Source organism: Typopeltis vanoorti, chromosome 21 (assembly GCF_054136105.1).
Source record: "Typopeltis vanoorti isolate ZY-2024b chromosome 21, IOZ_Tvanoo_1.0, whole genome shotgun sequence".
Classification (NCBI taxonomy): Eukaryota; Metazoa; Arthropoda; class Arachnida; order Uropygi; family Thelyphonidae; genus Typopeltis; species Typopeltis vanoorti.
Window position 1 is genome coordinate 72,486,954 of NC_143569.1, and position 24,561 is coordinate 72,511,514.

The 24,561-nt window shown below is 34.2% G+C and overlaps 1 protein-coding gene across 2 annotated transcripts in view; it reads right to left on the reverse strand.

The window, feature by feature from the left end:
* The window catches only part of MED14 (mediator complex subunit 14), a 429,754-nt gene that overhangs the window by 228,566 nt on the left and 176,627 nt on the right, over positions 1–24,561 (reverse strand). For both annotated transcript variants that reach the window (XM_090411452.1, XM_090411451.1), the window contains exons 13-15: positions 17,905–18,016; positions 7,928–8,053; positions 2,373–2,451 (exon numbers count right to left, since the gene is read on the reverse strand). In XM_090411452.1, the coding sequence (XP_090267578.1) occupies positions 2,373–2,451; positions 7,928–8,053; positions 17,905–18,016 (317 nt within the window). The remainder of the gene's footprint in view (positions 1–2,372; positions 2,452–7,927; positions 8,054–17,904; positions 18,017–24,561) is intronic.

Genomic DNA, 24,561 nt, shown 5'->3' on the forward strand with positions numbered 1-24,561 from the left:
GGTATTATGAACATCAAAAAAGTTCGTTAAAAAACCGAATAACAGATCTATTTGGTCCACGTATTATACAGCCGTTAATACGTGTTAGCTGGAAACAATGCTATTTGATGTCACGTTCTGTGGTTGACTTTCACTCTGTCCGAGGTCTGAACTGGGTAAATTTTTAATAAACGCTGACCAAACTTGATTTAAAATTAAACCTTGCGCAGGAATTTTAATCATATTTGCTGCCTCTTTGAATTTTCTTGTGAAACAGTTTTTATCAACGTAGGACGTGTTTGTTCTGTCCCAGAGTACATCATGACCAGTAGAAGCTGTGTGAAATGCCAAGCCAGACTTATGTTCTCTCTTTCAATCGGGAGAAATCCGCATGAGCGAACATCAAAAGGACGTACAAAAAAAGAGAGAGAACATAGGTCTGGCTTGGCATTTCATACAGCTTCTACTGGTCATGATGTACTCTGGGACAGAACAAACATATCCTACATTGATAAAAACTGTTTCACAAAAAAATTCAAAGAGGCAGCAAATATGATTAAAATTCCTGCGCAATGTAACAGAAATCAAGGTTTGATTTTAAATCAAGTTTGGTCAGTGTTTATTAAAAATTTACCCAGTTCAGACCTCGGACAGAGTGAAAGTGAACCACAGAACGTGATATCAAATAGCATTGTTTCCAGCTAACACGTATTAACGGCTGTATAGATTTGTTATTCGGTTTTTTAACGAACTTTTTTGATGTTCATAATACCAAATGAACTTGTTTTTTCATAATTTCTTATAGTTTGTGCTTTAAACTGTCTGACGACTAATGAAACTTCTCAGGTTTGTTTTTTAGTACTTGTTTAGTTTTAAAAAACAGTCTTTTTTTAATAAATATGTGGTCACAAAACCGGAATAATTCGATTGAACTTCTTAACCACAGAAACCTCTGCATGATTAACCTCTCACTTGTTAGATCTCCAGCATTTTGATTGTTAAGGCACTAATAGCTGCATCAGTTCACCTAATCTTGGTCTTCCTGTCTCACTGGATCATTTTTCCTGCCATCTCAGCATCAAACACCTGTTTTGTTAACTTTTTCTCTCCCATTCTGTTTCAGTGACTATACCACTTTAAACTGGCTCTGCTCACTTCTTCTTGAATTCTAACAGCATCAGGTTCCTCTTCTACTATCTTCATTTTTGTCAATGATTCTGTCATTGATGTAATCTGTTAATTTCCCTTATTTGTCTCAAGTATTGAGATAAATAAAGAGGAGATATTCAGCATATTGAAAAATATCAATGTGAATACAGTAGTGGGACTGGGTGACATGTCAGCCTATGTACTACATGAATGTCAAGGCAACTGGCACTGCCTCTGATGAAGTTGTTCAATCGAAGCCTCAGCTCTGGCAGTTTTCGAGAAGAGTGGAAAGAAAGTAAGTGGCACCATACATAAAAGGTGGACCCAAGAAAAAAGCAAATTACAGACCATTTGACATCTCAGGAATGGTGGTTAAAATATCGGAAAAGTTGGTTAAAGGTAAAATCCAATAGTGGATGGTTAGGGATGGGATACTCTATATTTGGTAGTAGAGCTTTGTAAAGGGTAGGTAGGTCCTGTCTTAGTAATTTATTTACATTTTATAATAAAGTGACAATGGAATTGGATAAAGGAAATGGCTACACCATGATACTACTGAACTTTGGAAAGGCATTTGACAGAATATCACATAAACTATTACAAAAGTTAGACGAAATTGGAATGGATACGAAGCTAATACCATGGACTGAGGGGGGGGGGGGGGCTGACAGACAGACAGGCGCCAGAGAGTAGTATATGATGGAGTCAAATCTAGGAGAATGAGGATGACTAGTAGAGTACCTCAGGGTTCTGTACTAGAGCCACTACTCTTTAATTTGTACATCAATGATACAGGGAAAGATTTAAGGGAGGGGAGACCTTCTTTTGGTATCCCCTCCCTTAAAACTATAACAAATTTTCTTTTGAATATGTGCTATAAAGATGAAACTTTTTATTAGTTTGCTACAGCAGCAATTGACTGTATTGCTTATGTTTCCTTTATATCTCATGTCAACTGTGCAAAAATAATATCCTTGTTTTGTGTGCCAAAAAGTTGAAAAACAAGTTCCACACAAAAATGAACAATATTTTTAAAGTTTAAGGAAGTATTCTAAATTTTCATTTTATAAGGTCTAATTGACTTTAACTTCTCAAATGATAATGAAAATAATTATCATTATTATTAATAATCAAGACATTTCAAAATATTTTAACAAATTTGATTTAAAAGAGCAGTTTTTAATGCAAGTGTTTACTGTATGTTATTCTGTATATCTGAAAATGTAAGCAACATTTCTACAAACCTCAGTTCAGTTATGTAACTTTCTAATTTGTTCAGATCCTTATTGAGACAATCTTGAATATCATCCATCATTGGCGGTTCTAGAAGTGTAGGAAAAAAGTAGACAAAAATTTAGCATTTATTAATAATAATAATAACAATAATCAAGTATGGTTTTCATGTACTCTAAGAAGGTAGTCCAAACAACCAAAAATAGGAAAAGCAACAAATAATAAAGATAACAACATATAGGCAACACATAAAATAGAAATGTTTCAGGAGAATAAAAGCAAGTCTCTTTGAGAAACATTTCAGAATGGCAATTTATTTGGAAATTGCCAACCTGCTAAATGCAGAGTGTTGCTGAATAGTAATGCCTTATATAAAGTATCTCAGAAGGAATCTGCTAAACTTCAAAGATGATTTTAATCAAAAAGCTTTATTATCAATAGGGTTAATTTCGAATAGGTATTAGGGAGGGATATGGTTATCTCATGATTTGACGGTTTAGTTACATAACACTGATAAGTGTTCTTGAAGGGTGTGAACAGTGATCTGTGAAATGCCTTTCATTCCCCAAAGGGACCATGCAAGACAATTCAGCCCTAACTAACTTTTTGAAGACTGGTAGGCAGCCAATCTCCACCTTAGCCACCAACAGCTGGTCCACAATCCATTTTCATAATCCAGACAGGTGAGTATGGCATACATTTACTGCCATCTCATGATGCTGACATTATATATTATTGTAGTTGTGGAGTTAAAAATGAGTTTCCAGGAGGAAAAATCTACTTGCTGGTGACAAAAGATCAACTATCTCAGGAACCAGTTATAAAAAGAAGCAAAGTCTCACCCATATGGTAAACTTCACTCCATCTTCTCTGGACAAAGTGCATAACTTTACACTTAGCAACACTGAAATGATATCCCATTCTTCAGCCCAAAGCACCAATCTATTCAAAGCCCCTTGTAACAACACATCAGAACTTCCTGACATTGCCCATCTTAATTTAGAATCATCAGCAAATAAATGAATATCTCCTTTCACATTGTGAATTATATTAGAGATATAAAGGTTAAACAACAGCTGTCCCAGAACAGAATATAACCCTGTGATACCCCCCTCACTGCCTTCCTCTTTCAGGCCACTGCACCTCCATACACAACTCGCTGGTTCCAATCAATAAACCATACCTGTAACCAAGCTACCAAATGACTCTTTTCCTTTAGTGTTAAACTTTGCTGTGGCATCCAGGACTATTAACAAATTAGATTTTATATACTATACTGAAAGAAGCTTGATAAAATACAATTGGAAACCTTGAACATTTTAAATAATACAATAACTAGCAACCTAACCAAATCTGAATTGGCAGCTGTGAAAACTTAAAAATCAAATTAGGACATTGTAATCACCAGTTGATAAAGGCAGTGCCACTGTTATTTTAAACCGAACAACATACTTGGAAAGAAAAAAAAATCAATTAGTCTCAGACAGCAGCACCTATCAACTTGTTAACTATAACCTAACTGGATAAAAAAAAGAAACAGAAAAATTACTTAAATCAGTCACTTCTTGGCGTGAGGATACAGTTAAAAAACTACTTCTGCACTACACTTGTTCTCTGAGAATTTACAGCTTATCCAAGATTCACAAGCAGAATGTACCACTCTGGTCTATATGAAGGTATATAGACAGCCCAAGTTATCATCTAGGCAAGAAACTAGCATCAGCACTCAAAGAGTCGGTAGGTCATTTCACCTCCTATATTAAAAACACACAACACTTTGTAAAGAAAATAGACATCACACTGGAAAAAAGAGATTTATTAGTCAGTTTTGATGTCTCTGACCTTTTCACAAATGTCATAATCAATGACACAATTCTTCTTTTACCAGACAAATTCTAACACCCAATATCACAGTGCTCTTTGCACATATATTATGTATTGGCTACTTTGTGTCGCAAAACACTTTCTATCTACAAAAAGAAGGCGCAGCCATGGATTCACCGTTATCCCTTATCCCTCCCCACATTGGTAACTTTTATGTGGAAGCTTTTGAGCAATGTGTTCTAGATTCCTTTACTATAAAACCCAAAGTCTGGCTTAGATACGTCAATGATGTTTTCGCTATCTGGTTCCATGGCTGCCAGACATTAGACACTTTCCTCAGCCACCTAAGCAAACAATACAAACGCATACAATTCACAACTGAGATTGAAAATCAGAACACACTTCCTTTTCTAGATGCACTTGTCATATGCCTTTCTTTTGACAGTGTTTCCTTCACTGTTTACCAGAAGCTTACACATACTGGCCAATACATACACATAAATTCCTACCACCACCCAACACAAAAAACTAGGTGTCATTAACACACTAAAAAACAGGGCTTTGAAGATTTGCCCCAATGATCAAGCACTTAAAGATGAATTAAAAGCTATCAGCAATGCCTTCCTAAAAAATGGCTACAGCCAAAATAACATCAAGAAATTCTTTACAAGATCCTACTTAAAAACAAAAATAAACTAGATTACAATAAAACTGGAACCATTCCATACATTAAAGGGATATCAGATAAAATAAACAGAATACTACAGAAATACAACCTTATACCACCTTTAAACCCCATGCAAAATTAAAGAACTTATTCAACTCATCCAAGGATCCACTTCCTTCAATGACCCACCCTGGAGTATACTGTATTCATTGCACCTGTAATTTGCCCTATATAGATGAAACAGGACATACAATTCCTATCCGAAAAAAGAAAGATAAATGGCACATCAAATTTAATAACTATGGTAAATCCAGCTTTTCTGATCATGCCCTTAATACTCTACATAGAATTGATGGAAAGGCACCTGTTGTTTACATCACACCAAAACGTGGCATGAAAGTAAATTTAAGGAGGCCTGTGAAATTCTTATCAACCACCATAATCTTAACAATAATGATGGTCTAAAAAAGTAGTTTTTCCCCACCTTCCCTACTAGAGGTCAGGCCAGTAGAATAATGGTTGATCAAATCATTGTCTCTTTGGCATACTGTTTGAAATGTAATATAGTATGTCTGTGTGTATATATATGTGTGTATACTCCAGATGATCATGCCCCGATCATTATAAATATTAAAAAAATATTTATATTAGTAGCATAACAGAAATCAAACTTGAGACAACAGGACCAGCCTTCAAACTAGGAAGAGGAGTTAAACAGGGAGACCTGATTGCACCCAAGCTATTCACTTCATTGTTGGAAATGTCATGTAGAGAACTGAACTGGGATAATTTTGGTTTAAACATTTTAGGCAAAAATTTAAGCTATCTTGGATTTGCCGATGGCATAGCAATCTTCTCCGAAAACAAGCTAAGAACTGGAAACAATGATTAGAGATCTAAGTAATAAAAGTAAAAGCATATGGATTAAAAACTACAACAAATCTAAACTAATGAATAATCAAACAGAAATTCCAATAACTGTGGAAAACAGAATAATAAGTTATGAAGAAGATTTTAAATATTTGGGCGAGATAATATCATTTAAAAACAGGATGGAAAAAGAAACAGATACCAGAATCACTAATGCTTGGAGGAGCTATTGGAGTTTAAAAGAGTGGATGAAGGGAGACCTGCCAATCAGCCTAAAATGCATAATATGATCATACTAACCAATCTAACCTATGGATCACAAACATGGTCACTAACATCTAAACAAGTGGCCAAGCTAAGAACATGCCAAAGAGCAATGGAAAGAAGTATGTTAAACATCAAAAGGATAGAAAAAATAACAATGCTAGATATAAGCACTGCATAGTCTTATCCAATTTCCAGTAGACGGATGCTCTCAATTTTGTTAAAACAGTGTGTATTCTTCCTGCTTCTCAGAATTCAATAGCTTATCAAAGGCAGAGGTAAATATTTTCCAAATTTAACTTTGGAACTTTCAAGTACTCAGAAAATTTATAATATACATGTTTCACAGCAAACATCAAAAGGATAGAAAAAATAACAATGCTAGATATAAGACAGAAAACAAAAGTCACTGACATCAATAAGGAATAGTAAAATCCCTAAAATGGAAATAGGCAGGACACTTAATAAGAAAACAAGATGATACATCAGATAAACTCACCACTTACTGGATACTCGGAGAGGGAAAGAGAAGTAGAAGTAAATAGAAGACCAGATGAAGAAATGAACTTATTCTAACAGTAGGACCAACTGGGTCAAGAACAGCCCTAAATAGAGCTGAATGGAATAACATGGGGGAGGCCTTTGCCCAGCTGTATGATTCTACAGGCTAATAACACCTTAATATGAAGGTCAAAATGTCGGGAAATTAAAGTAATTATTTCTAACACAGTTGTAGCCTATAATTTGAAAATACTAACTTGGCTTCACCCCTATGCAATGCTATTCTCCCCTCTTTCCACTATTCTGGGATTGTTCCTGTTGTCAGATTTCTGTCGAACAACCAAGTCAAGCACATTGCCAGCTCTTTTGAACATTCCCATACTTATGCATGGCTATATCCCATCCAATCCCACAGCCATATTAACATCAAGGTTACTTAGTATTCTTAAGTATTTTTAGTATTCTTGAAATGACAGGCTTCTATCCTTCATATTGCTTTAGAACTGATGAATAATTGAACTAGGAGAGTAAAAAAAAAGGATATAAAATAAAATTTAACTCAATAAAACAGCTGTTTAGAATATTTTTAGAGCAATTACACACATATGCATATGACAAGAGAGAGAGAGAGATTGGGGGTAGGAGAATAAGTATTCAGATAATCATTATAAAAAAACCATGCATAATGGGTCCATTGATTTGAGTTGCTTGCACTAGACACACATCCATCTATATTGTAGCCAGATGTGTAAAACTGGGACAGGTGATACCCCAAATTCGTCCCGGAAGATCATGTGTATATATATACACAATCAAGGACACTGCCACACTAATGAATTATGACCCACCATCATCCACAATGTAACACACCCAGTCTACTAAAGTATAAAGGCATGCAGCAAAGTATATTATCATAGCATAGTTGAGTATATGTTGGTACAAATGTTGCTGAAGTTGCAGTCATAGGAAAAGATAACAATATGGAATTCAAAAGGGATGTGATCACCAAGTGTCTCTGTCTTGGATCCAGCATGCACTGCTGGTTGCTCCAGCATGATTGACATAAGTGCTGAAAGATTTAATCATTAAATACTAAAATTAAGCTTATAAAGAAACCAAGTTAATTAGTCATAATGAGCCACTGGGCCTAATAAAGAAATGAAGACAAGATGAGACATTAACTTAATTCCAACAGATCATTTCAAAAACTTCCTTAGGTTCAGTTGTTATACAAATCAGTTCATTTATCACTATGTTCTTAAATGAAACAAGCAAAATGCATGCTATCCATAATAATCATTATTTAATGAAATAATAGAAATGATATAGTCAAAATAATTATTTTCTGATATTTTTAAATATTGAAAAATGTCACTAAGCATGTGTGTGTTTGTACAATTAAGGACTAAATATAAACAAAGCAAATAAGAAAATGCTCACCAAACTGTGGCACATGTGCCAGATAATACCCCGTGTGTGTGTCTACAGTAATAATCATTTCTTCTGACTGCATGCATGGTAATAAAACAGGAACATGCATCATAGCTGGATATCCAGATATTGGGCCTATAAAAATTAAATATAATATGTAATTATTTATATAAGAAAACTGTATTAAACTGAAAATGGAAGCTAAATTAAAATAAAATAAATTAAAGATACCAAGAAATTATATACTTGGTTTAATCCTTTATCCAAGTGTAAGCAAACAAAGTTTACGCCTGAAGTATTTTCGGGACTGGGGCAACTTGTGGTAAAAGTGGTATGGTATGACGTCACATCACTTGCCTTAGTATCCCATAATGCAAAGCACATCTCCTTGCAGACATGTATAATGCTATGCATTATGGGAAGGGTCACTACCCATACTGAGGCAAGTGATGTGAATTCATACCACCTTTACCACGAGTTGTCCCAGTCCTGAAAATACTTCATGTGCAAACTTTGTTTGCTTACAATTGGATAAAGGATTAAACCAAGTATATAATTTCTTGGTATCTTTAATTTATAGTATAACCAAGTGAAAAAACTTTCAACAAGAAGCTAAATTAAAATTTTCTGTATGTAAGCATTTGTGACTGAATGCTATATCAACAATTAATGACTGGATATAAATCCAGGACAAAACAAATTATGCAAAACCCTACTTGCCATGCAAAAAATTTACACATCCAAGACCATCCCCCAATTTTTTTAATGATATAAAAAACCAATAAGTCAATAGGAGTTAAAATATAAAAATATTTTATATTGTACAGTCTGCAGTTACTCACCAGCTACCAAAATATACTTGACATGAGCAAGTAGGTGAGTACTTGTGAGTCCTGGTTATATCTACACTAAAACCTTTTAATTTTTATGTCAATTTACCAGTTTCACAAATGTTGTGATCTGCAGACTGTACAATATATATCATTAAAAAAATTGGGAGCTGGGGGATGGTTTGGATGTGTAAATATTATATTAACTGAGCAGTAGTACTACTGCTCAGTTAATATAACAGTTTCTAGTCTTCCACTAATCTGGTTATATTTAATCTCTAGCAGAACTGCTCAATCATAGCCATCCATGTGTAATTTATTACCAATTAATAAACTGATAATAAATGCCTTCATTTCAAATGCACCCTGTAGAGATGAAAATTTTTTCCACTGCTGCTTTAAACTTTCTAATATAGATATTATATGAGATGTAGAATATCTTAGTCTGCTGCCAGATTACCCAGTGCTTCTCTATATTGTATGGAAGACTAAGTAAGCTAATGATGTCCATTATAGACTAAATTGCATACTGCATAGTCTTATCCAATTTCCAGTAGACGGATGCTCTCAATTTTGTTAAAACAGTGTGTATTCTTCCTGCTTCTCAAAATTCAATAGCTTATCAAAGGCAGAGGTAAATATTTTCCAAATTTAACTTTGGAACTTTCAAGTACTCAGAAAATTTATAATATACATGTTTCACAGCAAGATCTCTCAGATACGAAACGTAATTTTTAATTAAATTCATGCATGACACATCTCATAAAAGTCCAACTTAAAAAAAAAATTGCCTTCTGAAATTTTTAATTTTCATCCCCCCTCCCACATGTGCTCTCTCTCTCTCTGTGTGTGTGTGTGTGTGTGTGTGTGTGTGTGTGTGTGTGTGTGTGTGTGTGTGTGTGTGTGTGTGTGTCATATCAATGGAATATGCAGGAGTTTCTTAAGGAGGATATGAATTTATGTGGTGTGCTTTTCCTAGACTTAAAGGATATCAGAATACCAAAATTACAGTGAAAAATTAGTGTATCACCAACTACAACACATGTGATCACTCATCAGCAACTTAGTATTTGACTCACAGTCCAACATCAGTGTAATTTATCTCTGAGAGATTGATTACATTGATGAGGTTAACTAGCAGATATTTGGTCATCGTCAGTGCAATCAGACATTGGGACAACTGGTTTGATGTATGAACAAAATACTAAGTTTTAACAGATAGCTAGATACCATGTGATTTACTGGATCATCTATCATCTAACATTTGGCAAAGTGAATAAAAGGTGCTAGCCAGAAGTTCCAAACTGGTTGAAAAATGAAGTGTAGACTTAATTTAGTTATTATTGCTGTTCACTTCAAAGTTTATACACTGAAACCAGCATTTCTCTGACTACCTGGTGGTTTGCCTTTGAAACCACATTTACCACCACTCAAGAAACTGCAATTTCAGGAACAAAAAAAAGTCACAAAGAGTAAGATCTGGAGAAGCATAAGTGGATGCAAGACAACAGACATGTTGTTCTTGGGAAATGCTGAATAAACAGTACTGCAGTATGCCACTTTTTTAGTCATTTTTAGAAATATCTAAAGACACCTGCTATTAAGTAAGTTGATTGATAGTCTAAATTGCAGAAATGAATAAGAGTGAAGGAGTTAGCACACCTTCAACCCACATTCATTCCACTTTTGAACTTCCCACAAAAATCACAAGTCTGTATCATATTTACTGCTTCATCTCAAAGTGCCATTTGCAGCATTTTTCAGATGCTTGAAGTAGTTTTTTTTTTTTTTTCCCAAGTTTAAAACAAATTTAAAACAAATGATACAAAGTTATTTTTATCACTAATTTCTAAAACTGAAAACACCACAAAGCAATTAGATGTCATTTACATGAAAACAGTGCAAGAATAATGAAGCAATGCAACATTATACAGCAGTGGTAAGTTATACTTCCAGCCAATGCACCCAGTCTTGGAAACTTCAGAGTAGCACTTAATATACTCTTCTTAAGGAGGAGGAGGAGCAGACAAAATCCAAGAATCCACCTTTCATATATAAAGAAGTAAACTCTCAATACTATGTGGAATAAATTATTCTTGCCAATGCCGAAAACAAAGGTTCCAATACTTGGAATATGAAAATCAATTGGCTAAATTATGAAATTTTTAGAGAGATAAAAGACAAAAAAAAAATGTAAGTGGTTCATTGAAATTAAAACTTCACTTGGTTTTAATATTCTTGGATAATTTATGAATAACACATGCATGTTACATATTATGCTTGACTGGGTTATCTATGTATACTGCAGTTGAATAGTCAACTCACTCTCATGACAACAAATTATTCTGAGTAAGTTTAACAAATTCTGTTAAACTTACTCGGAATAACAAACTATTAAAAAAAGTTCAAAAACAGACCATAGCATTAATCCATCCATCCATCAGTCTTTAACAGGCACTTAAACGTCCACGGCCTTCAAAGTATCCTTAGACTTTCAACTGTAACATGAGGATAAGGCAGTTACTCCTATGCCTCTTTGTGTCCCATGTCTGTAGATGGATGTGTTCATGGGGCCAATTTGGGGGATGAAAAACCCAAGTTTCTGGGTGAACCCCAGTTATTGGTGTAGCATTGAACTGTTGATTAAACATCTCTGATAATGAATCTAGCGATAACACATTAGTTCTAAATCACATTACTAAGGTGGCACAGACTTCCTATTTCTCCCATCTTGGTATTATTCTAGGTCATACTATATCTTATTTGAAGTAATTCATCAAAGCTTTTGATACCCATTTTCTAGTATCAGAAAAATCTCATAGGGTGACTTCTTAAATCATGTATGAATTTCATAAAACTGCCTTTTTAGCGCCTTCTGACTAATAATGGGATGAACCCAATATTGTTTTTATGCTTTTTTTAAGAGCACCAAAAAGAGCCACAACATGTTTCTGTATAATTCATTTTGAAACTGACATAGTTGCAACTGATTGGTCACAAGTGAGAGTATCATAACATTTTGTTGCAATGACAGTTTTTCAAAAATAATGACAGAAAATCACAAGTACTTACATAGCCAGCTAATTCACCTTCAATTGAAAAATTCTTAGAAAGGTTTTTACACAGCACATGAACTTTCTTTCTAATCAAAAGGCAAATGTTGCACCATTCTTGCAAATGTGCTATGAAATGTCAATAAGTGATGATAGAACTCAAGTGAGGGACAAAAGTCAAATACAAGATCAGCAAACTAGAAGAAAGTAAGCTATAATTAATGGTGAGTGTGCAAACTCTTTGATCAGACTGCGTTATTTTTACAATGTATATATATATATTTTTCTCTCTCACTTATTTGTGATGACATATTTTAAAGGGTGGTTAATAAAAATATTAACCACCCTAAAAATAATGTTAATAAAAAATACCTGTTGGATTTCTGCTCAGAATATGGACTGGTTATTACTAACACAACGTTCCAACATAAAACTGTGCACAAATTCACATGGAGAGAAGAGGCAAGGAATAAGAAAAGTCTCATTGACTATGTAGAAAGTTTTTTTACCTTGGGTATAATACATGTTAAAGATACCAAGCTATTTTATATGTATATAAACATAAACTTGGTTTTAATCCATGCAAACTTGACTAACTTGTCTGTTTGCGTACTTGAGAAGTGGATTAAAACCAAGTTTATATTTATATATATATAAAATAGCTTGGTATCTTTAACATCTCATTGACTATGTTATTGTTGATAGTGATGTTTTGTCCCTAGTGCAGGACACCAGAGTGTACAGAGGATTTGAAATTGAAAGTGATCACTTTAGTCTTGAGCAGGATAAAACTGAATTTCATATTGAAAAGGAGAACATGTAAGAAAGTTTTAAAGTGAATAAAAGTTGAGCAGCTCTCAGATGTAAACTGTAGACTAAAATACACAAACATGATTGAAGAAAAATTGAAAGAGTTTGAGAACAGCAACAAAACGTGGAGATTCAGTGGCAAGCCACGAAGAAAACACTCAATGATTCAGCCAGAGAGGTGAGGTTGTCTGTAAGGATAGAAAAATCAGAAGTCCATGGTGGACACAGGAAGTTAGAGAGGCAGTGAACGAAAAGAGGAAAGCATATCAAAAGTTCCTGGCAAATAAGTCAGCTTGTGCTTTTAGAGAATACAGAGAAAAATGTAAGAAAGCTAAACACTGTGTAAAACTAGCTAAACAAAAGTCATGGGAGGACTTTGGTAAGAACATAGTAAATAAATATCAAGAAGGTGGCAAGATATTTTGGAGGTTGTTGAAAAAGCTCAGAAATGGAGGAAAGAGTGTTGTAAAAGGAATTAGAGATGATAAAGGTGACATGAAAATGGCAGAAAAAGATATCCTTGAAGTATGGAGTAATTACTTCGAAAAATTGCTAAATGAAACAAGCAGTGATGACAGTACAGTGGGAAAAAAACACTGACCAGGCATGCAGTCAGGAATATACATCAATACTTGAAGTAAAAAAAAGCCATCAAAAGCCTGAAATGTGGAAAGGCAGCAGGAGTAGATGATATTTAACCAGAAATGCTCTATATGGAGGTATAAAATTCTTACAGTGGCTGCACTGCATAGTTCAGAAAGCCTGGACAGAGAGACGAATTCCAGATGATTGGAGTAGAGCTCTCATAGTATCCATATAAAAAGGGGAAAAAAAATCGAATGTGAGAATTACATAGGTATTTCCCTACTGAGTGTTCCTGGTAAGATCATCATCATAACACTAATTATGGGTATAGATCATATTGGTCTGTTCCGGTCTCATTATCCATCCAATATCCTTTTTTGTGGTCTACCCTGCATGCCTTCTCTTTCCAATTGGCTTATATTTTAGTATTTGTTTAGGATGTCGGGTGTTGGCCATTCGGTTTACACGTTCAATCCATTTTTGTTTATAATTGTTTAGTTTTTCTTCTATTGATTTTGTTTTTAGTTCTTTTAAAATGTCTTCGTTCCTTTTTTGATCTAATAATGTGTATTTTGCAGTTCTCATAAATCTCATTTCACTTGTTTTTATTCTTTGTTTATCATCATCATCAAATCCTTACATGTACACTCAAGTACAGGATATGATAGTACTACATGAAAAAAATTACATCATTACTAACTTCCTATCTACAATTTTCCTCCAAATCAGTCTGTTACTTGTCAAGACTCCAACATTATCAGATCTTATATTTCTATCGTCTAAGGCACTTTGTAACGTATCAATCCACCTATATCTTGGTCTTCCTCTGGGTTGTTTTGCTGACAACCTGGCAGAGAACACTTGTTTTGCTAATCTTTCTTCACCCATTCTGTTTAAGCGATCATACCACCTGAGATTAGCTCTGCTAACACATTCCTGGATGTTGAGAATGTCAAGTTCTTTCCTAATATCCTCGTTTTTAATATGATATTGCCATTGATGCCATCTGTTCACGCCTATAATCTTTCTCAGGACTCTCATATCTGCAGTCTCTAGTCTTTGGTCAAGTGTTTTACTTCTGACCCAGTTCTCAGATCCATAAGTTAAAACTGGTTTGAACACTGTCTTGTATACAGCTAATTTAGTGTTCCTGACTAATTTTTCTCTTATTCCATATGAATTTATTCAGTTGACTTCCCACCATACCAGCTTTGCTGATTCTGTTGTCAATTTCTATATTTAATTTACCATCTTCAGTAAAAATCGTGCCTAAGTAGCTGAAATGTTTTACTTGTTCCACAGGTTCTCCATTCACAACACAGTTGACATTTTCAATGATTCTGCCTATTTTCATTGTCTTTGTCTTTTTATTGCTGACCTTCATACCATATCTATTACAACAGCTATTCAATTTAGTCAGATAATCTTGAAGACTTGTAGCAGATTTATTTAGAAGTATAACATCATCCGCATAAAGTAAAAAGCTGATATTAACATCTCCAATTTTGATATCATGTTTAATACCACTTTCCTTCATAATGTGATCCATATAGATAATGAATAATAGAGGAGATAATGTACATCCTTGTCTCACACCAGTATGTAGATATGAAGTTAATAATGATGTAATTTTTCATGTAGTACTATTATATCCTGTACACCCCTAGAGGGTATATATCAGGAATTTGATGATGATGATGAAATTAAAAATATAACAATAAGTAATAAACATTCATGGGGGATTAAATTAAATTCTCATCCTACTGTTAATTTTCAAGTTTGAAATATTAGATTAACACCAAAATAATGAGCCAAAGAAATTATCAGCATGCAAAGTTGAAGAACAATATCTTGATTGTTATATAGAATTGTCTTCAGCCCGGTTTGCTATTGAAAACTAATGAAAATTGGCTATGCCTATCAAAGTTAAAACTTATAACCATAACCAATTTTCATTAGTTTTCTTTTCCTTTACTACTAGAGAAGATAACGAGAATCCATTATTACAACAAAATAAAGCTGTAATTAAAACAGGTGGTGATGTATCTGTATATTAAGGAATAAAGTTTGCATTCCATAATTTTTTGTCTGGCATGTGAAGGTATCATAACATTTTGTTGCAATTACAATTTTTCAACCATGATGACAGAAAATCATAAGCACTTACATAGCCTAAGACCAGCTATTCACCTTCAATTTAAAAACTCAGTGAAAACTTAGAAATCAGTGTGCCTTTGAAATTTAAAGACTTTCAAAAGTATTAAGAGCACAAGAATATAACCCTTCAACTTGTCATTGCACAACTTAAAAGAAGAACACCTATATATGCACTTTTTATTAGTGTGTTTGACTGGGTTTATTGGCCTGATAGCTAATTTAATTGTCGCTTCATTCATCATTAGACAGAAACCTTACAATGACAAAATCCTTTTCTCAAATTACGAAATATGATATTTGAAACAGTACTTTTCATAAATGAACTCATGGTCAGTGTGAAAAATAGCCTAAAAGGCCAAAAAGTCTTTTAGGCCCATTTCTTTTATAAGAGCCTAAAAGGCTTCTTGGCTTAAAATATAATGGATATTATATTTTAAGCCAAGATTAAAATATTATTATCCTAATTGGTTTTTGACTAATGAATTCAGAATTTCAGAGACCAATGAATGCTGGTCTCTGAAAGAACCAACAGTTTAAAGCAAATGTGAGGACAGTGAAACCTTGATCAGAAACCTTAATAAAAGACAATGTGCTCGTGGACAGACTTCACGGTGTTTTCATGAATGTAATATTAAGGCAATTCTCATAAACTCTTTATTATTTTCAAAGTTTTTTAAGTTTCAAAAGCAATCACTGTTTTCTTACTTGACTATAAAACATAAATGATAATTATTTTCCTGTTTATTAATCTATTTTTAATGCCAAATGAAACCCTTTAAGTTCTTTCTAGAATCATTATTTGTTATTTTATTTTATTTTTTTTTCCTTTTGAACAATATTACTATAGCACGTTATAATTATTTTTTTCCAAATTCTTTATTACATACTTCAAGATAAATATTATCTTGTCTGGGCAAATACACATTATGCAGTTTATTAAATTCAGATAGAGTCCAACAAATATCACTAATACTACTATATACTTAAAGAACAAACTGTCTTTTAATTAAAAAAAAACAACTTTCAAATATTTAAGCATGTGGCTTTGTCATGGTTGAAAATTTATATTTAATAAAATAATTTATATTTAGTAAAATACAATATAGTGTGGTGAGTTTAGCATGTTGTTTTCTGTTAATTAGAATTAATTTATTCTGCAAAAGTGGCATTTCATATTAAAATTATGGTTTTAGTTTTATGTCTGAAAAATATTCAGACAAGTTAAATATGTAAAACTAAGATATTCTGATCATGTCATCTCATTGGAATGGAAATTTCATAGTCAACATGCACATTGAAGTATGTAATTATGAATCATACAATCTTTTCAAAAAAAAAAAAAAAAATTCTGCGAGCACGTGAGAATGGTTTTAAAATCATAAAAGTTAGCAAGTATGTATTCTAAAATTACTGAAGGCATATTATCCAATATATACTGAACCATAGTTAATTTCAAATAAAATATAGAACTTAAAACAGCAATCCAACATTTTCATATTTTTTTCAAAAAGTTTGTGTAAAAATACCCTACATTTTAGTTCACTGAAATCCATATATGAAGTAATGAAGCAGCACAATATATACAGGGTGTTCGGGATAAATTTGACAGTTTCGTAAGGAAAAAGAAAATCTTCTTTGTATCTATTAAATTTAATGAATTGACAAAAAAACATTACAGGCAGAGTTAATTACAATACTATCAACAAGATTTACTCAAAATAACCACCATTAGCATCGATCACAGCTTCAATTCTGCTTCGGAACCTCGAACAAGCTGATGCTACAGTCTCCCTGGGAAGGGCCACAAAAACTGTTTTAATTTTATCCATTAACTGGGCTTTTGTATTACTGGAAGTGCGATTGGTGTCTTTTTCAACTGCGCCCCATACAAAATAATCCATGGGGTTAAGGTCTGGGGAGTTTGGAGGCCAAACATTTGGACTGGTGAAGTCGTAGAAATTTTCAGACAACCATTTTTGACTTTTCCCAGAGGTGTGGCAAGGGGCCGAATCCTGCTGCCATACATACGGCCTACCATTGGCTACCCTTGTTATCCAGGGCTTGACTACAGTTAGCAACTCCACGAACAAAGCCCGAATTCCAATGCCAGGGTTCTTCAACACCTGTTCCTGCAGATTTGCGAGGAATTCTGCTGTACGAACGCAATCAGATCGTCTGCTAGGGATCTTTCTTCTTGCTACATCCTCGTAGTCACCATTGCAAGTCTCTAGTTCATGCCTGATTGTTTTTACTGTATTCAGGGAGCATTGGGCAGCAGTCGTAATATCCTTGTTTTGATGGCGGGCACGAATCATCATGATACAAGTTATTCTCTTCCATGATTCAGGTGGGTTCCAGCTATCCATCCTTTCTGACATCTTGTATATGAATGAAGAAGGGTCCAAACTTTTAAATGAAGAGAAGTGTGTGTTAATACATGTAACTTACGGAAAAATATAATTAATTATAAATATGTCAAATTTATCCCGAACACCCTGTATATACATCAACCTCACAAATTAAATTAACAAACAATAGAAAATATACTTACTCTCTGAAATGCCCAGCTGAGGTAGGATGGCATCTCGCAAATCAGCTAATTTATGCTTTGTTCTTATATGAACTGTATGCACAAGTAATTTTTCTATGGACAGATAATCTGACTAAAAAATAAAATAAAATAAATATACACATGGTTTAATTAATAAAGACCGACGTAATCAACATATGACAGTTTTATTTTTTTCGAAAGCAATGTGATCATAATATAAGTATCTTCCACTAGAAAAATGGAAAAACAAAGACATTTACCACATCTGATTAAAAAAAAAAAATTATCTGCATTTTTTTGTTTAAATTCTAAAATGATTTACTTTATGCAATGTTTTCAACAGTTCTCATCTTCTAGAATCTGAGACAATTTAAAATTTAGAAACAGCATTAGCCATTCAGCCAATGCATCCCTCTCCACACACACACACACGCGCGCGCGCTTTAAACACTATTCCTGTTCATGAAAGGTTAGGAACTTAGAAATTTTTACAGATTCAATTTCCATTTTTTATTTCTTTATGATCGTTGTAAACTTATAGCACATTACAGCGACAGGTAGTCTAAAGTTTATATAAACTGAAATGATATGCTAAAGAACAAAAATGGTGCTTTTTCAGGCTGCTTTAAGTATATGATAAGCAAGGTGGCATTCACTAAGCATTGAAAATCACCAACTAGCTAAAATTACTATATGCTGTAATTACTGGGAAATAAATGATGCAGGAAATTCCATTCCACAAGATAGATAGTAGAAGATAAATTAAAAAATTCCCATTACTTGGCTGTAATAGATTCACTAAATCTAAATACGTTAATGGATGAGATAATATATATGTAAGTGCTAAAGCAGACTATGTCACAATTAAAACACCCCCCCCCCCCACCCTCCTTGATGGTTGGTTGGAATTATGACAGAAGTAAAAGGATACAAAGCTAATATATTATGCCTGATAACTGTATTTTTCTGGTCAATTTTGCCTGCTTTTGTGGAAGATAAAAAAAGCATTTCTAGGAGGAATTCTTTTTTCTACAAAAATAAATACCATAACTAAGATTTTAACATTACTACTTATTTCAAACTCATTTATTCTGGGATTTCTTGAGGGTGAAAGCTAGATATGTTGGGAGGAGACCAGTCTCTAAGGAAAGTAGAGAACCAACCACGGATTCTGATCAATGTTCAATCTTTACCTTCTCGTGTTGTGCCCCATTATTAAGCATCCACCCAAATATTAAACAAATGGCATCCACCTGGATGGGCTGGAAATTTGTTGAATGCCCTTCTTAGCATTTTGTAACTTAGACATTTTGCATTTAATAACATGAAATTTGCGTGGTTAGCCCAGTGGCTGTGTGCTTCGCAACTATATGCCTGGGGAAGGAGTGTCCTAGGTTCGATTCCCGTCGGTGATGTGAGGAGCTGAAGAATCTTCCTAGCCATAGCCAAGTTAGCTGGTCTTGGGCATGGACAGTAGGGTTTTTTCCCCAGTTTATTCTGGGGGTTTTCATTCCGCAAAGCAAGCAAACCGGCCTTGAGAACTCAACACTACAGGACATAGGATACACTGGGGCATAGGATAAGGCTGACCACCTTATCCTGTAAATGGTTTGAGGTCCGATGATTAACAAACCCTCGACACTGCAAGGTAAAAGAGGGTAAAAGGAAGATGATATGAGATAACATGAAATCCTAATTTATTATTTCAATAATAAATAATACTGAAAGAATGAAATCGTATTTGTTATCAAGAAAAGTAAGTCACAAGATATATATATTCTAGAGAAGGAAATTAACTTATTATATATGAAATGTTATATAATTAGAATACAAATTCAGAAGATAAAAAAATGGACTATTTTCCTGATCCACAATGAAATATACAGAGAAAGATTCTAATATCTGAAAGAAATTATGAATGATAATATATATGATGAATATACTTCATCTATATTTGTTTATATACTTTGTCTATACAGGTAACCCTTGTATAATGCGGATGTTTAGGTTCCATAGAAATGCTGCGTTATATAAATCGCGTTGTGCAAAACTCAGATCACATAGAAAAAGTAGGGTTATGTTCCTAAATCTTTTTTTTTTTAAATTATATCAATAGCAACGACATAAACAACAAAAAAAAATATTTTTATTTAATTCAGGTAATTCATGTAAGTTAAGAAAACATATAAACTATGAAACAAATACATAGTATAAATTTATAAATTTACAAATTGTACATAAATTTCATTGCACATAATGCACAAGTGTTTTAGGCAAAATAAAATAAAGTGCATAATTTAATAGTCATCGTTGTCTTCAAAAGTAACATTTTGTAGATGTCCTTTATTTACGATTGGCCAGACGTCGTCATCACTTGAAATTTTTTGGACATAATTTAAATAATTCTCATTGCATACTTCAGCTGGTTAAATTATCAAGAAGTCAGTATTAAAACCTTGGTTACCACTATGCTGCAATTTTTTTATTAAGTTCATGATATGGAGCTAAACAAATAGCCAATTATCTTGTGAATTTTCTGGAGCATTCCATTGAGAGATCATTATCTGTAAAATAACTTCCTAACTTTCTTGATAAGTCCAATCCTTCTGCTAATTTCTTTAAACTGAATTCTTTAACGGATTCATCACAATCAGAATCTTCAGCAGAACTTTTCTCATTTAGACATCATCTATTAATTCTACCAGTTCCTCCTCATTTAAATCTATTTCCCCATGAATTAATTTAGTAATTTCGTTTTCAACCATATCGCAAAAGCCCTCGAAGTGGCCATTACTATAAAAATAAATGTTTTACACAAAAAAGCATTACATGTTGTATGTAACTCATCACAAAATAAAGTGCTCAGCTTAAGATTAACACACTTATGATTTTTAATACACTTTCCTGGCAGAAAACGAGGACAATTTCAATTGTCTTTGTTTTCTGTAAACATTTGTGTTTACAGAAAACATTTACAGAAAAATGTACGGCAAATGTTTTGTGTAAACATTTGACGTACATGCGTGCTAAAGGGTATTTCCCCCTAACATAAATTTGCTATTTATAACTACATGCACAATACAGGCACATGCAAATTTTATGAAGATAGAATTTCATTTTTAAGTTGCGCGGTGAAAAATATATGAAAAGATATGGGTTTCTACAATTTGTAGACCTTGTTATATCGAAACTGCATTGAACAAGGGTTACTGCAATTTGTAGACCGCATTATATCGAAACTGCGTTGTAAAAGTACCACGTTATACAAGGGTTACCTGTATTTTTAATAAGTCTTTGGCCTTATACTAATTCATTACAAACAATATTTTTAGAATTTTTGCAGGATGTCTTTTAAAAGTAATCTTAACCTTAAACCACTAATTTTAAAAGTAATCTTAGCTTTAAACCACTTATTTGTGTACCAATTAAGCATTTTTTTAGTATTCTGTAAGATTCTTAAGAGCAGTCATAGATTTTTACAGTTGTATTATAAAGATTTTAGAAGAGATTTTACATAAATTGACATCTCATTGATATCAAAATGAAATGACTGCCTCAATTAACTATTGTCAAGTTTTCAATTTCTTTTAGCTTTTCACATGCCAAAAGTTTTCTATTGAATCATATGAATTAGCAAGTTAAGACACCATTCACATGACATTGTTCTGTCCATGCCATCAATTAACATAACAGCTACCAGTGGTGCACCGGGGGGAGCAAAGGGGCCCTGGCCCCCTCCAAAAGAAAGAGGAAAAATATACTCGAAAATTTTCCAAAAATCTTTTCCTAATTAAATTCATTTTTTATTTACATTGTGTCGTGTCTTCTATTTCTACACTACTTATGAATTAGCGGTCACATAAGGTGGGAATACCCTGTAGCTCTCGGAATCATGGCTGCTGTGAATGAAGTAGCGCTCGGGCAGACCGAGCGCTACTTCGTTCACTCGATCTGCCTGAGCTTCGATCACTGCAGATAATCAGTCATAGGTTGTATTCAATGTGTAGTGTGCATTCTCAAATAGTCTACTCAACTTCCCCCGCCCCACACACACACAAGATTACATGTTGAATGCTCAGCCCCATCCAAGATTAAATCCTCCTGAGTGCACCACTGGCAGCTACTATATGAAAGTGTATTATCACACTGAAAATAAAGTTACTATCAGAGAAATTATCTCAAGAAGACAGAAGGCATTTTTTCGGAATATGCTTGCACTTTTTTTTCTTCTTCTTGCATTGACAGGTCCTTCAACAGCATGCACTGCATGAATTTTGTTCATGCAGTATGGATCCTTTATTTTATGAACTAATGTCTCAGATCATAATACTCACTAGAAATATAACACTTACCTGTTCATACACTAGTCTCAATTACTTCAGTAATCATACAACAAACCCAAATATCTCCCTTGAGCACATATAATCATCAACCTTGAGCTTGTCACTGAAAATTACAATTACTTCTCAGTTTCTGAAGTATATCTCAGATATATTTCAGCAACAATATGAATATAATTGTATCTATTCGGAAAGATTATGTTATTATTTCTGGCCCTTAATAGTTCAGTTCTGATTTATGGTCAGAATGTATTTTTGTTACACATTTTATACATTTCTAATTTCTTTATCATTCCCTTATACAATGCCAGAGTTCAGTTTTGTTTTGATTATTAACCAAAATGCAATTAAAAAAAAACAAAAAAACACTACAACACATTTCTAAATTTCTTCATCATTCCAATGATAATACCATCCATGTATCCTAGGACCACATTATTTTTTTTAATTTCTTGTGTAGTCTTTTCTAAGGAAATTTTAAAAAGAGTACGAGAGATATTATTATTATTATTATTATTATTCCGGGAAACTCCAAGGAGTCGACAGACTCATCGAGGGAGGCCCTAACATCATGTCTGGAACAACTATTCAACATTCACACAGTATCTATCATATCTTGCCTTGAACTCATTCACGGTCATAGCACCCACAACAGACTCTGGAAGCTTATTCCACTCATTCACCACTCTCCAAGTAAAAAATCTAGCTCTAACACCCTTGTCAACCATGCTCTTGCCCAGCTTCCATGCATGGCCTCTAGTCCTCCCACCACCAGTCATATTTTCAAAAATATCTTCTGGATCAATCTTATAAAAACCCTTCAGTAATTTGAATGTCTCAATCATATCACCCCTCCTTCGCTTATCGTCCAATTTCTGCAACCCACAAATCTTCAACCTATTCTCATAAGGTTCATTCCACAGACCTGCTATCATCTTGGTCACTCGTCTCTGGACCCTCTCCACTTCCTCCCCATCACGAAGAAACCCTGGTGCCCATAACTGGGCACAGAAGTCCAGATGGGGTCTTATCAAGGCTCAATACAGACGAACAACAACTTGTTTGTCTCTGCATGTTAAAGCATTTTTCAGAAGCCAAGTGATTTGGTGAGCTGTTTTAGTCACTTTTGCAATGTGCCCCCTAAACTTCAACTCCCTATCCACCAGCACTCCCAAATCCCTGGCCTCATCAATCTCCTGGAGTACGGTTCCACCAATGCGATATACTGCTGCTATTCTTTTCACCCCAAAGTGCATAACCTTACACTTTGCCACATTAAACTGACATCCATTTTTCCTAGCCCAGTCCTCCAAACTATCCAAATCATCCTATAAAATTTTGACATCCTGTGCACTCACAATTGCTCTGCCCAACTTTGCATCATCAGCAAACAAGTGAACACTTCCTCTCAAATCCTTTCCAATATCATTGATGAACAAATTGAAAAGCAGTGGTCCTAGAACAGAGCCCTGCGGCACTCCAATAGCCACAAGACGTCTTTTTGACTCCACTCCTGAATAAACCACTCTCTGGTATCTCTCCTTCAACCACCCTCCTATCCATCTCACCAAACCTATATCCATCCCCATCTGCTCCAGTTTACTGATTAGGGTTCCATGTGGTATCCTATCAAAGGCCTTGGCAAGGTCCAGTAGTATCACTGTAAACCCACTACCCCTATCCAGTTCAGCCGTTACTGTGTTATAAAACGTGAGCAAGTTACTGAGGCATGATCCACCCTTCACAAAACCATGTTGTCCCCCATACAATATCCCATTTTCATCTATCCAATCCTGTATTTTTTTCTTGACTAATTTCTCTAAGACCTTGACAATGATTCCTGATATGCTAATCGGTCGGTAATTTACAACAGCAGTCTTGGAACCACCTTTATGCAGTGGAACTATTTTCCCCTCCTTCCACCCGCTCGGGACTAACCCAGACCCGAGACTCAAATTAAACAAAATGGTCAAGGGTACTGACAATTCTTTAGCTGCTTCTCGTACTACACGAGCTGGTATACCATCCAATCCCACAGATGTATTGACATTGAAGTTATGCAACAGACTACTCACCTCCTCTTCATTCACCACAATTCCCGTATAATCTACTGGTTTATTCGTTTCTGCAATGTCACCACCTGGATGATATATTCTTGCAAAGTGCTCACTCAGTAAATCCTCAACTATCTCAACTGATTCAGTTACCTCCCTACCATCGGCATTCTTTAAAATCATCTGCCATGTACATTTTTCCTTTTACTTGCTACATATCTAAAAAACTGTTTAGGATTCTCTTTAGCCTGCATGGCCAATGT